The 17,300-nt window shown below is 40.8% G+C and overlaps 1 protein-coding gene across 2 annotated transcripts in view; it reads right to left on the bottom strand.

Annotated features, from left to right (window-relative positions):
• col11a1a (collagen, type XI, alpha 1a) overlaps nt 1-17,300 on the bottom strand; it is a gene marked incomplete at both ends in the record, with an annotated part of 72,284 nt that overhangs the window by 48,586 nt on the left and 6,398 nt on the right. Inside the window, 8 exons of one of the 2 annotated variants that reach the window (XM_083901934.1) lie at nt 1,306-1,368; nt 1,481-1,522; nt 2,094-2,159; nt 3,729-4,019; nt 5,670-5,765; nt 7,008-7,100; nt 8,729-8,854; nt 15,422-15,587. In XM_083901934.1, the coding sequence (XP_083758060.1) occupies nt 1,306-1,368; nt 1,481-1,522; nt 2,094-2,159; nt 3,729-4,019; nt 5,670-5,765; nt 7,008-7,100; nt 8,729-8,854; nt 15,422-15,587 (943 nt within the window). The remainder of the gene's footprint in view (nt 1-1,305; nt 1,369-1,480; nt 1,523-2,093; nt 2,160-3,728; nt 4,020-5,669; nt 5,766-7,007; nt 7,101-8,728; nt 8,855-15,421; nt 15,588-17,300) is intronic. The other variant, XM_083901935.1, reaches the window with a different exon arrangement.

Here is a 17,300-nt window from a genome sequence, read left to right as displayed (position 1 = left end):
AAATAAAGTGATTATGTTTTCATCTGACTTATAAAGAAATGTCAGATTGCTGCTAGTACTATATTGTATGTAATATGTTTGATCTTATCTAAATTTTGGAATTTCACTAGATCAGAGAGCCAAATAAATAACATATGTGGCTTTCTGTTGGCTTTGTAACACATCCAGCATGTGCACTTTCAAGATAAAATTCAACCCAGATGTAAATAGTGTCACAGTACTACACTGGTGTGGATCTTTTCTTGGAAATCAGTGATGAAACATAAAAAAAACGCATGCGTCCAGATGCAGCGAAAAGTGAACTTGTTTCTGTGCTAAGCTCCTATGGTGTTAACAGTGGCAGTAATGTGGAAGGAAGCACAAACACAGCCCTCCCCCCCTATACATAGGTATAGTACACACCACACAGCTGGGACACTAAATGCTGGAGGTGTGCTGTTCGTTTGAGTCATTAATATGTTCTGCTCCTCCTCCAGCACACATAGACTGAGCTTGTTCATCTGCAATCCACGCTATGTCTACAGTCCAAAACCAACATCCCTTTCCATGAATTCTAGTTTGTGTGTGCGTCTGTGTGTGTGTAGGAAGAGATGGAGAAATAGTGTTGCAGAGAGTGCAGAAAGTAAAGTGTTAAAAAGTGGATATTTCTAATTTGACGACATTTTTTACACCTAGTTCAGTTTCACTGTATCATTTAAAGCATACATCTTGTTGCTAACGTTATAGCTGTTTATTATTATAATTATATCTGCCGTGGTGGTTACACTGTTTGGCTCTTAACAGTAGCAGTATAGGATTTAATGTGATACATATAGATTGAAATGAAGCACACGCACTTATTTTACACACGCACTGAATTACTGGCTGGTCATACTGGCTGTGATGCAGCATGTTAGTATAATCGAACCGTATGATTTACGCAAACAAAAAGCAGTTTCTGGGTTTCCTGCATAGCTTAAGCATTCATTATCAGATTTTATTATTATATATTACTTTAGTAAAAAGTAACTGAAGAGGCTTTTCATGGAGCAGCAGAGACACAGATGATACGTTGCTCTTTCGTTTAACTTGACAGGTTAACCTATGAATACAGTAAATACCTTGTTAGATGTTAATTTACAGTATACTTAGTTACTTGGGTATATGTATAAGTAAACAAAAGAGGTAGAGAGGTAGTATTAAGTACTAATATGACTCACTAATACTCATATGGGAATATGACATCTCTTCACCAAATGTAAGTTTTCTATGTGTGGACAAAATGAAATAGTCCAGTTTAAACGTAAAACATGAACGATAACTTACCCTCTCACCAGAATCTCCAGCAACGCCTGGGGGTCCTTGTAGGCCAGAGGGACCTGGGAGACCCTGAAAAGACGAGGCTAAGTCAGTACACAACTATCATCAGCAGCACGGCGGCTCGTTTATTTCCAGAGTACAATGGTTTACTACACTGTGGGAGATAAACCAGTATACTCACAGCTGGGCCGTGAGGTCCTGGTGGTCCTTCAATCAGCATGCCCTTTAAAAAACAAACACATCAGGTCACACCATGAATACTGTCCCGTGCAGCAGAAGCTCTGGAGGAGTCAACGACGAATCAGGCTTTTTGTGTGTGTGTGTTTGACCACCAGGCATTTTGATATGTGAGTGGAGAAAAAGCACATGTGTGACGCATACAGTTCATTACACACATACATTGATATAAACAACACCTGGGCACTTTTGATGGCTGATTTTTTGACAGATCATGGTCAGGGAAAAAAGTTTGTGTAAATAATTAAGTGATTCATGGCTCAGTGCCATTAGCTGCCTCACTTTCATGGTCCATGCTGGTTCACAGTCACAATAAATGTGATCAGGAACGCCTGTGCTTTTTCACATAAAAAATTAAAAAAAAAAAAAAAAATACTCAATACTTTGTGTAAATACTCGAATTAATGACGCCTGGGTTCAATTTTAAGGATGCATGCTGGCTCACTGCAATTTGGCAAATATCAGCAATAATAAGAAGAGAAAAAACATAATAAAGAACAGGAACAACAACAAACTACCATGATAATTATATCAGAATAATCTTTTTTGGTCCTTACAGGTTCAATCACAGCCGGATCGCCCTTCTCTCCCTTCTGGCCGAGGGCTCCTTCGACTCCAGCAATCTGTAGTTACAAGGGAAGTACAGAGGTGGCATTCTTCACACAGCAGTTCAAGTTCACAGTTCACTGAATGGCAGTGATGAGTAATGGTGACAACAGGGGAGGGGGTTCAGCCAGGTGCTTCGAACACATTTAACTCAATCAATCAATCAGTGAATATCGAATACAGAGCTGTGACTACTGCAGCTATGTCAGAGGCGGAAAAGGCAGTGGAGAGATACAGTACACGATGTGAGTCACGAAATAAAAACAAACAAAAAACAGGCAAAAAATGTTAGTGACATTGAGCAGGAATGGAAACCTTCCGCTCTGTGTGCTTGAAATGGAGCAGTGCTGTCATAATACTGTCATTGTGCAGGGCGGCTAAAGGTGACACGTCACATCAACGGGTTGTTACTGTCAACCAGATAACTTTATGAAGAGAAGGGTAATGAGAATTATTGCCTTGTAATGAACACTTTCACGTTCAAGTGTCTCCTTCTCTATTGTTTGTGCAACACTGTGAACGATAACATTTAAAGTAAATAGCGAAGCACACCTGTGGTTTCATTAGCGGCAGTGAATGAGTTCATCCGTCTTGTGTGTGGATGTGTGCTTTGGGAGAGGAGAATGTGGGATGGATTCTTTTTTCATAGAGGAGCAGTTAAATGTAACAATTCCCAAAGGCACACAGGCACAAAAAATGTTTGATGATGTTTTGACGGATAGGTCAATTGTTTAAAAGATAAAAACAAAGTCATTCTGAGATGACAAACTTGAGCTGTGAGTCTTAAAGGTGCCATATGTAAGAATGTGGCCAAAAGTGGTTACTACATTCAAATTTAAAATACCGAGGTCTTTTAGGTTTCGTTTTTTGATGTAACTGGCAACCCGTGGTTGCTCGGCAGCTGAGACTCTACGGACTGCAATGATTGGTAGACGGCGGTAGGTGGCGCCACATGCCACAACATGATTTCAAAACATGATTTACAGTCTGCAAAATATTTTTTGAATGCAAATATTTTGGCTGTACTGTTGTTGTTGGTGAGTTCAGTTTGTTATATGAACATTATTCCTGAGTCTCTGTGACCTATTAGGAGGATTTTATGGCCAGTTGCTTTAGATTTATTACATAATGCACCTTTAACTTTTAAAGTTTGGATATAAAAGACAATTAAAAAAAATGCATTGTATAGATATAATGTAGGTGCCTTTGAGTTACATAAAGTGAGGGTTATGTCATGTAGTTAAAATGGCTGAGAGATGCAAATTTTGATGTTGAGTTTGATGGGTATGTTTTTGTGAGGTGCAGTTTGGGGCAAGCAGAAACTGACTAAAAACTGTCCGAAGAAAACAGTTGTTTTTGTACTTTTGCACACACTGTATAGTTAGCCAGAAAAAAAAAAAAAAAAACTAATTCAAGAAGTAATCTGTTTACACCAAGCATGCAGTAATCCCTTCATCACAACTGACATGTATCCCATGACAAGCAACAAACTACGTAAGACGTGCACTGGAAGACAGAGCGAGCCTCTGATTTCGAGCTTTTTCATGCACACACCCTCCGTCGGCAGGTCAGGGTGCGATACTTACGGCGCTCTCAGAAACGTCAGTTTCAGCAGCGACCCCGGGCCCCACCTCATCCTCGTAGACCGCCGTGGGCTTGGATGAGGCCGTGCCATACTCATCATCATACGCCCCGTAATCATACAACTTGTTGTCAACCTCGCCCAAGTCATACTCCTTTAGGTCATATTCCTTAAAGTCATATGCTTCCGCACCAGTGTCCGAGATGTCCACTGTTTCTGGGACAGTGGTAGGCTCCGGAGCAACGGGAGCGGCATCGGTGACATAATCACCGACAACATCCTCCTCCGCAGCAGCCTTTCAGGAGTTACCCAAGCAAAGATGGGGGGAAGCATTGGTGAACAACCGAAGAGATAAAGATGTTAGTCAAGCAATTGAGGTAAACAGTGTAAAGTCAATAAAGCAGACTGCAAATTAATTTGGCTTATTTTTCAGAACAAAAAATGGTAACACTTGATCTCAGAAGATTGGTGTTTAGAGACTAATGTGCAATTGTAATGTGAATATTTGTTTTATCTGACACAAAATATGCACTAAATCATGTTAATAATTATATTTGAAGACAAATGAGTACATCAAGTGTTACCATGTGACCGAGTCTGAAAATGTAAAGTTTGTAATTTATACATATTAGCACAGACGTGATTTTATTTCAGCTTTTGTCTACTGTGCTACTGTGTACTGACACACACACACACAGCAACGAAAGACTGAAATACACGTCCAAAATAGCAGCAGCTTCAATGTGCAAAAACATCAAATCACTTGTAGTAGCTGTGCACATAATATGTGCACAGCTACTACAAGTGATTTGATGTTTACAGAGTGCATCATGACGAAGAGAAAGTCAAATTGAAATTTGTTGGTGGGCAAATTAATTTCAATGGAACATGTTTGTGAGTTTCCTTGGTGCACTCTGTATTTGGCACAAATGCTTATTATTTAACTCCCTGTAGATTTTGCATAATAGAGCAACAGAATGGATGCAATTATATCAAAATCACTGGCAGCATTCCCGTTCCAATTTTACAAAATTATTTTTTTTAAAGCTGCCTGGATAATTACGTCCACTCTGTCAAACACTGAAATAGGCAATGCATGTTCATAGCTGGCTGTGAGAAGATCATAGTTCTTTTAGAGGCGTTTGGTAGAACTAGTGATCAGAACCAAGCTCATGTGATGGACAACGGGATGTATATAGTGATCAACTACTAATCTCCATTATCATTTACTATAAGTGGCCTTGACTGAAAGACACTATGTCATCATCAGCTTCTTCTAATCCTGGATAAAGCTGCAAGTCTTGCCAACTCTTCACTCTTTGTGTGGGAAATAAATGCAGACAAGCTGTTGTTGTGACTGAGGCAACAATTCTGGCCAAACATATGTTTGGCTCCATCAAAGAGACACAAGCTCCATCACTAAAAGCCTGAGTGGCTTCTATTAGTTGAAGTGCCACAGTATACAGTATGTCAAAGCCACACGTTTCTTTTGTTTTTCTTTTCAGTTTTTAACATACGGAACCGAATGCATGTCAGAAACAGTTCATCTCTCAGTGCTTGTATGATCCTCCCTGTTAGCCTCATTGTGATTAAGTAACTGTTGTGAACAATCAAACACTAATATTTACTTGTTCACATGCTGCAAACTAACATAAACTGCAGCCTAGGCCAAGACTGAATGTTAACATTAGGCTGCAAGTGACCTCCTCAGTGTCCACCACATTGCTTTTTCAGCATGCATGCATGTGCCATAGGCCAAGAGGCCAAGTGGGTTGTAGCTTTCAAATTGATCAAATTCTCAGCAAGTCAAAAGACACATCGATTCACTAGAACGGTTGTGTCTTTGTCATTTCATACCAGCTGCTTCCTTGGGAAAACCTTCCTTGATCACATTTCCCAAAACACCCACACTGCTTGTTTAAAGTAGATGAGAATGAAAAATTACCTCGTAGGGTCCACTCGTGGCATAGGGGGACTGAGTATGAGTATCATCTATAGTTTCGTAGTCAATGTCTGTATTGTAATCTTCTACATTGTTTAGCTGAGTCATGTTGAAAAAAGGAAAGAAGAATAAAGCAAGGGTTAAAACAAAGGCTCAAACCAAGGTTATTTGCTAGGGCTCCTTTCAAGCTACAGACTGTACTACTTCTACTACTAAAGGAGGTAAGGGGTTTACAGGTCGGCCATCAAAGATTTTCCCTTTAGAATTCAGCAAAGGAAGATCTTGATGGGATTTGGTCTTGTCTGATCATGGACGTTTACCCCATAATTGCCTCTGTGTAGTGCCGGCGCTGTGGCCTGGTAGCCAGGCATCTGTCGTTTCTTCTTAGCGGGAAACTTTTTAGCTGGTGATTTTTTGGAAGCCAAGAACCTTAATGGCTTGAACTTAGTTTTACTGAGGGACTTTCTGGTCCTCTTCTTTTTCATGGAGACACTACGTTTCTTTCTCTGGAAGAGCTTGTGGCGACAAGGAACACCAAGACAAAGATGGAACATTCAAAAGTGGAAAACGATTTTAAAGGCACAGCCCTGCAACTTTTGTCTTTACCGTCCCAACTGTCACAGCATGTGTGCTCCACTTTCCCGCAGCAACCCATGTGCAGTAGTTGATTTGCATGGTGTCCTTTCACATGGTCACCATGTACACCAACTACAAAGGTTGAAATTGGAATGCTGGCTGTATTAATGCTACATTTAGATTACATGACAGTCGGGGGGGAAACGGTGTTGTACAACAGTTGAGGACTGAGCCTTTCATATGACACAGGAGCTGTTTTGGGACAGACTGTATATAGTTATTAATCTGGGATATAAATAAAATAAAGCATTTTCCAAAATGTGAAATACAATAATGCTCATAATGTACAGAAACTGTGCTAAGACATGCTAAAATGCAAAAACACATACACACAAAAAAGACGTCGGCATTCCCAGTGAGAGAAAGCAGCAGCGTCATAAAACAGACACAAAAAGGACTGACGCTGAGTATGTTTGTATGCACATCCAACACTCACACGCTGTGTGTCCCCTGCCGTCATATAACGTCACAATCCGAGAAAACATAATCAGCTCTCAGCATATGACTATTTTCCCAGAATCTATGATAAATTTGAAGACACAAATGGAAATTTTGTAGGACATATTATTGTCAGGCAGATTACAGCCAGTAACTGGAGCATTAGTGTGCACATAAACATAAACACTGAGACGCTGACAAAACTGAGAGACACGATGGACAAACAGAGACATTACACATATTTTTTCGTGTCCCTTTTTCATTTACCTGTGGTTCAGAATACTCGTCAGTTGGAACGGTGTCTATGGCTCCCTCAGAGTAATCATAGAGGTCAGAGTAATTTAAATCATCAGTTAAGTACTGCAGAGGTTCAGAGAGAGAGAGAGAGAGAGAGGAGGGTGGGGGTGAAGAGGGGTATCAGTATTAGCATTAGCATCAAGGATGCAGAAGAAGATGATATATAATGTATATCATCCTTCAATCAGCTTAAGTATGAGGGCAAAGCTTGAAACCGTTATTAAAAATAACATAGCATCATATGGAATGCTACACTGAGTGATGTTATTATCATGTATTAAAAGCTCTATTTCATAAAACATTAGTATGGTTCATTGGCAATAATTACGAAAACATCCATCTTTACCTTTTTTTTTTAAATAACTCAAACTAAGTGCAACAAATGTATACAATGGTCTGAACACGGCGAACAAACGAGTAAACACATGCTGAAACAAGACATGTGGGACCTCGCCCACGAACAGTTCAACAGATGGGAAGTTTAAAAGCTCATAAAACAAAGGAAAACAACAGGGAAACCGCAAAGACAAAATTACCAGCTGCATTTCAGGGATATCGTAATGGAACTTTCTCACTGCAAGCATGCAAATTATACAGTTCAGGGACTGCACATTCAGCCAGATTGCAGGTTTCTGATGTGCAGCGTCTCTTCGTCTAATGCATATTGTTCTCATCCTTTGTGAACAATATGCATAATTAATATGCATAATTAATAAAATATAATAATGGATGCTGTGCAGAGAGGAACGATGTCGTCTAAACATGGTCACCTTATTCATGACACCACAGTTGATTTAATGGTGTCACTTTATGTGTCAGGCAGCATGTGTGCTCATGCTCTTCAATATCATATCATGATAAGTTAACCTAACATAAAGGAGGCTGGACTATTTCAGTGTGCACGATGGTTTCACCTTCTATCATAATCATGCAAATGAACCAAAGATAAATATATAAAAAGCATTAACTTGTAGCACTTAACTCTAATGCAGAAATGTGCAACCAGTTAAAATGTATACTAAAATGAATGTTTCTGTGAATGCTGCTTGCACAAACAAAAACAAATCTGAGCAGTGTTAAGAATTAAGGGTTAATAGGCTTTTATGTGGCATCTTTTAGAGAGAAAACTTTGGGTCAGAAGAAGACATGAGACAGACAGAATAGGTCACTCTCTCACCTACTTCCAATGCAACTTTAAAGTGGTCTGCTGACAACTCTTTGTGCACATCTGGCCACACCTTCAGTTCAGGGCAATAATGCAGGCATTTTAACTCCACCCACCTACCTGATGGAAAACACCTGATATGGCATCAGTTGCTGGGGTGTGGCCAGATCGAGACCATCAAAACTATCAATTTAGTGTGTACTCCCCCTTTAGAAGTATACCATTGCTGGTGCAGAATAAGAATATATGAAAAAACGTTTGTTATGTTGAAAATACGTTATGTGTTAGTGGATGATTGCACCAAATCAATTTACTGTTTTGTTCAAATATGTGATATCTACACTTGTTGATGCTAAAACATGCACAGTATTTCCTAAAGTGTGGAACCTAAAGAGGACAAAAGCACCAAAACACCTCTTTAAAAAACATCACTTCTCCCTGAAACAACCCCCAGAAACTAATATCTGACAAACAAACACTTTATAATGGTATAACCCCCCTATCACACCCTCCCAGGATGGCTGACCTCTACCTCTGGTTCCTGGGCCTGCAGCGATTCACCATGTGGAGTGTCACAGTCTGGGCTGTAGTGTTCACAGTAGTCATATGCTGCTTTGGGATCATCCACGATCAGAAGTTGCTGGATGTCACCCTGCAGAGAAGAGAAAAAGGAACTTTGAATCGCTGTCTCCCACATATATTCTTCCATGCCAGTTCAAAAGATCAGACATCAGTGGTTTCATTGTGAATTATTTACATTACAATGACTAACAGCTCCTTTAGTTGTTAAGGGTGGATGAAACCAGATTATCAGCAACAGACAAGACAAGGCTATACAAACATATTAACAAGAGGGTCATGTCTCATCCAGCTCACACATGCAAGGCAAAGAGGCATACATATAAATCTTAAATTACAGATGCGATCCCTCCAGCCCCATACACTTATCAAGTCTGGCAGAGTAAATTCCCCCTCTTGAATGATTAAAAAGCTCAACACTGAGTCCACGCTCACATGGTGCAGGGAGGAAACTGAGCTAAGACACTGAGAAAATTATTATTATCAGTGCAAAGGTTTACCTCAGGACAACAAATAAACGTGACACAATTTCATTCTATCTATTAACCATTGGTAAGACCACATTATGGGCTTATATTTCTTATCACAAATATACAGTATCATATCAGTGGGAAGACTTACAGACTCAAAAGAAGAAACCTCAGAACTTACAAGACCTGGACTAGACCAGGAAAAATCACAATACATGAGAATTAACTGCAGTTTCCATGTAAATAATGTCCTAATTCCCACATTGTTAATTTGCTATCTTAACAATTAGTGACAATTACTTCAACTATATCCATCAGAGGAGCTGGAGCCATTCCAGATGGCAGAGGCAAGGAGATATACACTTGGTGAAGACTTTTATTGAAAGTCAAATGAACATATACTTATGTGAACAGCTATTCTATTTGAAGCCTTAGCCCACAAGCCCACTCATGGTGTCGGATGGAATTAGTGTCAAAGTGGGATTGTTCTAAAATCAAGCCATCTTTTAAACTGTTAACAATACACTGTGGTTTTGTCTGAGAACCATTAAAATAGCACACAGCAAATTGAAGGCATCGTTTGAGAAAAGTCACAGACCACAGTTTTCTCTCGATGGTTGTGACAGGTCGCCACAGCGCTCAACGCCATTCCAGCTCTGTCTCGCTTTGTTGTCACTCGCTCAGCCAAAACACACAGATTGTTGCATGCCAGTGAATGTATTGGAGAAAGCATTTTGATGTTTCTCTGGAGTAACTGCCCGCCATGTTCCTGCAGGCTGATTTTTGAGCCTTTATACACATTGCATAGACAGCTGGGATGGGGGGGGGGGGGTGCTATGAGGTAGTTGAACAGGCATGTCTCTGGTGAGGCTGTGTGGCAGAGGAGCACACAGAGATGCCTCAGCCCAGAGGTAAAAAAAATCCTGATGCACTCGTGTCAGCGGGGGCACCATACATTGACTGGCAGTGAAACAGGAGAGAAATGAAGCAGGCTGCAACTTGTCAAGAGAATGTGTGTATGTGTGTGTGTGTGAGAGAGAGAGACACAGACAGACAGACAGACAGAAATATAGGGAGTGGACCAATGGATACCTGCACATGTGTGTACATCTGTTGCTGCATGTCACATGGGAAACCCACTTTCTATGTGTAAGCATCTGTCAACATCTCACTGCACAGCTTCAGCTATGTGACTCAGGGTGGGTGGATACTGTCTCAAGAGACGCTGATTTCTTTGAATGTCTGTTTGCTTTGCTTACCATAACACAAATGAGACACGGTGCATTAGCACTGACAAAACACTGATAAAAACACTAATCTACCACAAAATGCCCCAGCTTTTGGTCTGCTTCTGCTAATTACCTGATCTCATTCGCTAAGTTCTTATAACTACACTATCTGTAGCTACAGTTGTGGATGCTGTGGTGTAACAAAAGCCCTTATCTCACTCCTACTTCTTAGCAATAAGGCTGAGTAATAAGTAATAACTGTATATCAATTAAATGTAAACCATAAAAATACACAACATTAAGTGAAGCAGTAGGCTATCAGATTAATTCATAAGCATGAAATGTTTGCATTATCCATTAAAAAGATGCGTTGTATTGATCATGAAAAAACAAAGCTGATCAAACAAGCAAGGGACATCCTCAATTAGTTAGGAGAGGCCCCACTGTGTGTGTGACAGAGATCAAACCTTGCCCTGACTGAAGTTGACATGTATTATGTCACCCAAAGACCAACACTGGACTCTTGAACCCTGCCTAAAGTCACACACAAATAGCCTGTGGAGACTTAGTGTTCAACCCCCAGATCACATCAAATCAACACGCGCAGGAAACTTTTGACCATTTCATAGCAGGACTTGAGAAACATGTTGGATTGATTCACAACAGACAAAATGACAAACGTCATCCAAACGGGTTATCCAATGTGTGTCTGCTAATGCATAAACATGACAATAAAGGACACTTTAAAGAAAACATTGACATAGAGTTAATCAGATGACGTCTTTATCAACCGTTGTTATAATATGATTTCAGCCAAGATGCCAAAACAATTAAGAGCCCATTCACAAGCTCATTGCAAGGCGAGTGAGAAACTGTTGGCAGAGAGCGCTGAAGTAGCATCCAGAGACAGACAGGCAGGCAGGCAGGGCTTTAGCGAGAGCAGCTGGGATGGTAAAAGGTGTTTTGTGCAGGGGAAACACCTGGGGAGAGTTACACTGAGGCTATGAACCTGTCTTCCATTATGGACAGCTGAGATAAAAGCCTCTAGCAATTTAGAGAAAAGCCAGGGATCCAAAGTAATGGCTCCTCCTGCTTACAGCACAACTCTGCATTGCACTGCACAGCACAGCACCGCACAGCACAGAAACAAGCTCACAACCTTGTGTGTTAATGACTGTGGGGTCAAAGGTTAAGGCTGAAAGAGAGAAGCGGGGTCAAGACCAACAGCTGAGACTTGTAGAAATCTATTTACTGCTCTATACCTGCTTTGCTATTCTTGGCGGTGCTCACCTCAGGTGGAGCGAGCAAACTGATTAAATGCATCATTTGGAAAAAACATGCAAGCACACGTACCAAGGATTTAGTGGTTGTGTAAAACAAACATAAAGCAAACAAAATGCATGAATCATATGCTATCGCACAGTCCTTGTTAACTGTTAAGTTAAGAAGCATTATCTACTCCTTACTAATCTGTGATACTGTTCAAACTGAAAAGGAATTGTCAGAAAAGTCTGCAACATCTTTAAATATTCAGTAGTACGGTGTTGAGCTCATAAGATTCAATATTGATGTGAGTGCAATACTGGCCAAACTCACCATATCTAATATTGGTAAGAAGTTCAATCCAGTATGAAAATAAAACCCTGAATATGATGCAGATGCCTAACCAAATACAAGCAACATGCTGTAAAGGGAGACACCTGCCACCATTGTCATGTGACAAGGTCGTGAGAGAGAGCTGCAGATGTCTGTCATGCAGTTGGAGTATTAGGATTTTGAAAGGGGAAGGTTATTACAGCATGCTAAATGCCGCAGAACAAATATACTATTTGCTATCCAACTGCTTAATTTGTATCTGTCGATACATAAGATTGCAATATCTGTATCACATCAAGGAGATGTCACATACATACTGTATCAGAGGTCAAAAGTGGTCAAAGATAAATAAATACATTCTAAAAGAGTTTATTTTCGACAACTGCAGTAGCTGCATGAAGGTACTATCCATGCTTTGAACGTTTTGATTGATCTTTGTTTGTCTAAAATCCTATTACATGGTTTAATAACAGGGTGGGTGCGGGGTATCACCGGCCGAATCAAATCACAACTAGTCGTCACCGTGGATCCTTTGACATACCTTTGCCTGAGGGAGCATGCCTTTAGTCCAGCCATAGCTTACTGTAATTAGACAGCCCCACACAACAATTAGCCACTCCCCCAATGTCTGTACATTAGACAGAAGCGAACTCAGAAAAGGCAAAAGGGGCTTGCACCTCACACAGCTGGACCAGTGGGTCCTCAGTACGTGACATTAAAGGAGGACAAAAAAATGTAAAGGTTAACTAGGCCACAGCTCTATAGCAGATGGAACAACATGAGATTAACAAAACTGTAAGTTCAAAAGAGTAGATGAGCTATGAATTGAGTAAACAATACCAACCATAAACAAGATGCACCTTCTAATATGGCACAGACACCTCAACACTATCTCATCCTTCCTAATTAGTTACTGTGACCCAGAAATAGGCATATATTCTTATACGTGTATATATACATATACTTTATATGTGTGGGTGTAATTGATTCAGACAGGTAATGTTGGCCAAGCATGAATAGACAGTTTCATGGCTTTGACGCGGCAGGGAGGCCTCAGGATGGGGAAGGGTGGAGAGGGAGGAGGAGGTGTGGTGGTGGTGGTGGTGGCGGGCAGGGGAGCAAATGCAGGGAGGGGAGGAGATGAGGAAATGAGGAAGGCCTGACGGGGCAATGAAAGACTCCCATTCATCCAAACCAGATCCCTTTGCGACGGTGGTCGCCTCCAACCTGGGGCAGGTACGGCATGAATAGACTTTTATGAAAAATGCAGGTCAACGAGTGAAAACAAATGCCGAAGAAAAAGTTGTTTACTTTTATTATTAATGTACGCCTGCAAATGAAAACCTCACCTACCAAATTAACACTAAGACAACTAAGACAGTCAAGCCAGTATTATTTACGGTATTCCGTGCATTCCTCTACTTCCTTATAGGCTGGCTACTGAAACCAAATATAGTGACAATTTAAACTAAAAACAGAGGGTCTGACAAGGTCCCTTTCGCTGTCAGCAAAACTGACATAGCGGACACATTTATTTTCTCATTCTAACCACTGGCTTGAATGCACAGGGTTGAGGTATTTCCTTCCCCTGTATATCCCAGCATGCATCAGTCCCTGTGGATCTCTGAGGAGAGCAAGGACAGAGAACAGACAGGAGACCTGTTCCAAAAACCACACAGAGAAGACCCTGTTAGTTGACTTATGGCTCCCATTTTCAGCATTTCCACGAGCCAATCTCTGACTGGACACACTGTTTCATACAAACTTTGGTTTTGAACCAGGAGATATTCAAAACTAATCTGTTTATAACTCTGTGCAACACAATAGTCCCCAGATATCCATTCATCGTTGAGTATTACATCAAGACATCTGCTCATTCATTTCATATTAACATACAAAAATAAAAATAAAAAAGTCAACTCGTGACAAAGAATACAGTATTATACGTTTAATCAAACTGGTATAACTTGCACGTCCAGAATGGTGTTAAGAGAAAACTGCATTAGTGATTTCTCTAATTGGCATTTCCTTCGTGATGATAATAATGTTTTAATACTAGTCATCAGCAAATGTTTGCTTGTCATAAACCAAACTACCACAGTATAGCCGCAGGTGAGACAGAGCAAATAATGGCAGTCAGAAAAAAGGCAGGAAACCAAAGACACGTGTGTGGACACACAAAACAGCCTCAAATATGCAGGACGCTCCGCCCCCATAGTCAATGAATGCAAAAAAAAAATCCACATATCCATATATATTTTTTTTTTTTCTTTAAAACACGAGCAGCAGCATCAGTCATTCAGACATGGCACCAGAATAATGACTAGTCATTTGCACTGTTCAGAAATGAAACAAGCGCTCTCTTCGCAGCCAACACCGCTCACAGCCTTTCCACGACCTTTACCTCTCACACCACACACGTGTCATGACAATATAACCATTGTGTGACATTATTTATATACATCTGCCTGAGTCCATGCCAGCGTGCACCTCTGGATGACCTGTGCCTCTGCCTCACAGCCTTTTGTCTAAATCACAAGCAAAGGGGGTGGTAACACTCAAAATGCCACTGAGCTGCTCTCATAAACTCAAACTCTGAGGCTGAGAGATGCACATTTGTATCAGTTGTATTAATCTGGTCTGTCTTGCAATTAGTGTGAAAATGAAATGATGGCATTAATTCACACCCCAAATATCCTTAAAAACAAGTCTCACTAAAGTAATGGTTTGAAAACCATGCAATTGTGATAAGCTGCAGTGCAAGACAATCTTACATTTTCCATCTGCAGTAGTGGCTTTCAATCTTGTTTGAGTGTAATTTTGAGAAAGGCTTATAAAAACCAGTGACTCTGAACTACAGTATGTGTCTGTTTGACCTCCACAGATACTGTGAGCTTCTCACACTTGAGAACACGTGAGAACATGTGGGCCACGTTAGTCTCGGGGCTCCAAAACAATAAGAGCTGAGACATTGAAGTCTTTCTGTGTCGTCGCCCAACTACAAGCCAGTAACTTATATGTGATATATCTGTAAACTCAAAAGAACTAAAGAGCTCCAGATCCTCCCTGTTTTCTATCATTTCCACATTCCTGTAAGGCGGCATCAAAGGAGGCGAGGGCTGCCTCCATGAGAATCAGACTAAAAACTTCACAAGTCAAAGAATTTGAGGTTGGCAGTGAGTGAAATCTGGACATGTACACAACATGTCAAACTGAATAATACATGCTGAGGTAAATACACACTAGATTTAAACAGTACTTTTAGGTTTTAGATGAAGATAGATCTGATAAATGTGGTAATGAGGCAAAATATGCAGCCACAATCAGTCCAAGTGAAATCTCTACCTGGAAAACCTCGTCGTCCTCCAACAACCTGGTGCCAAACACGGTGATGCCAGTGGTCTCGATAGAAGCGTGGTCACTCCTGAGGAGAGGCTTGGTGATCTTCGTCTTACAGTCAACAATAACAGTGACCGTCTTCTTCTCTACACTGATGGCGACACGGTGCCACCTGGTCAAGGGGGAGGCAGAGAGGAGAGAAGAAGTGAGCAATTAAAGAGGCCACTGGGTCATTCAGTACTTTCGCTGTAAGACTCCACTAGAGTGGAGCCGGGAAGAGTTAATCCTGTTTGAAATAGTTTTCAGGAATTCACGTCACACATTTACAGCAAAATACAACAGATGCTAACATTTAATAATCCTGAAAGACAACAAAAGGGACTGCACACTGACAGTGTATGCTAATAATTACACAAAGACAAACCATATGAACAGCAAGTCAATAGCATGCTCTTTAAAGGTGCCATATGTAAGAATGTGGCCAAAAACGGTTACTACATTCAAATTCAAAATACCGAGGTCTTTTTGGCTTCCTTTGTCTGACGTAACTGGCAACCCGTGGTTGCTCGACAGCTGAGACTCTATTGACTGCAATGATTGGTAGACGGCGGTAGGTGGCGCCACATGCCAAAACATGATTTCAAAATTTAAACATGATTTGCAGTCTGCAAAATATTTTTTTGAATGCAAATATTTTGGCTGAACTGTTGTTGGTGGGTTCGGTTTGTTATATGAACATTATTCCTCAGCCTCTGTGACATATTAGGAGGATTTTATGGCCAGTTGCTTTAGATTTATTACATAGTGCACCTTTAAGTGTTTGAATAAAAGCACTTTTCATAGGATTATAATTAGGTTTTTTATAAAAGAGAAAGCTGCGATAAGGAAACACACTCTGCCATATGATGGAATTCATGACACGAAAAAAATGTTTAAGAAACACAGGGTTAAGAGCGATACATTTCTATCAGCAACACCCACGGACGTAAAGGGTTAATCAGGGTCACACGTGAGTGTGACACCTCCCGCGCCACTGGACCGTTTGCCACTGCATTTAAGGAAGGACCATTGCATACCAATCAGCAGTGGACCACATTCTTGCCCTCACACTTTGGCCCTGTTTAACACAGGATTACACTCATTAAACTCCAAACTTAATCCTCCTTCTGGGTTACTCGGCATGACAGACGTGGTGAACATTGTAGAAAGTGTGTGTCAGGATCCAGGAAGGCCTGCCTTTCCAGAGCACGAGACACACAGTCAAAACATTGTTCTAAGGTGGAAGATGAGACCTGGCACCGCTGTAGCCCAAGATGGCAGTATGGGGAGTCTGTAACGGAGGCACAGATCCAATGTCGCATTCATTTCTCTATGATGGTACATGTTGCGAGCAGAGGAGGGAAATGCCCAATTGCCATGAAGGGAGCAAGATCATAGCGACACATTCCAGGGCAGGCAGTGAAGCTTAAGAGGAAAACAAGCATGAAACACTCTTTGGGCTTTATGGTATGGCAGAAGGATTACTTGTCACTTTATACCGTAAGGCAGAAGAGCAAAAGCAGACTTCAATACGTTTAAAGAATATCTTAACCTTTTGTTGTGCATTGTAAGTAGAAAAAGAGCAACACTGTGTTTGAAAGGGAGACTTATCTTTCAAAAAGGAGCTTATAAGTGTGACAGTGTGCAGTGTAACAGCTCACTAGAAACCCTCCCAATCCCTTTAAAGAGAGGGATAATGCTTTTTTTCACCTCATCACTGTCATCATTGTGCCTCTCTTTTCAGGTTTGGTGGATGCTTCTTAATAACAGTGCATCCACCGGGATTGTCAACTGTACAAAGTCCTGGAGCTGGAATTCATCCAGACCAAGAAGTGCATGAAATCCT

The sequence above is a fragment of the Microchirus variegatus genome (genome assembly GCF_963457635.1).
Source record: "Microchirus variegatus genome assembly, chromosome: 15".
Classification (NCBI taxonomy): domain Eukaryota; kingdom Metazoa; phylum Chordata; class Actinopteri; order Pleuronectiformes; family Soleidae; genus Microchirus; species Microchirus variegatus.
The sequence above is the reverse complement of the archived record's forward strand: the minus strand, read 5'-3'. Positions and strand labels throughout refer to the sequence as shown.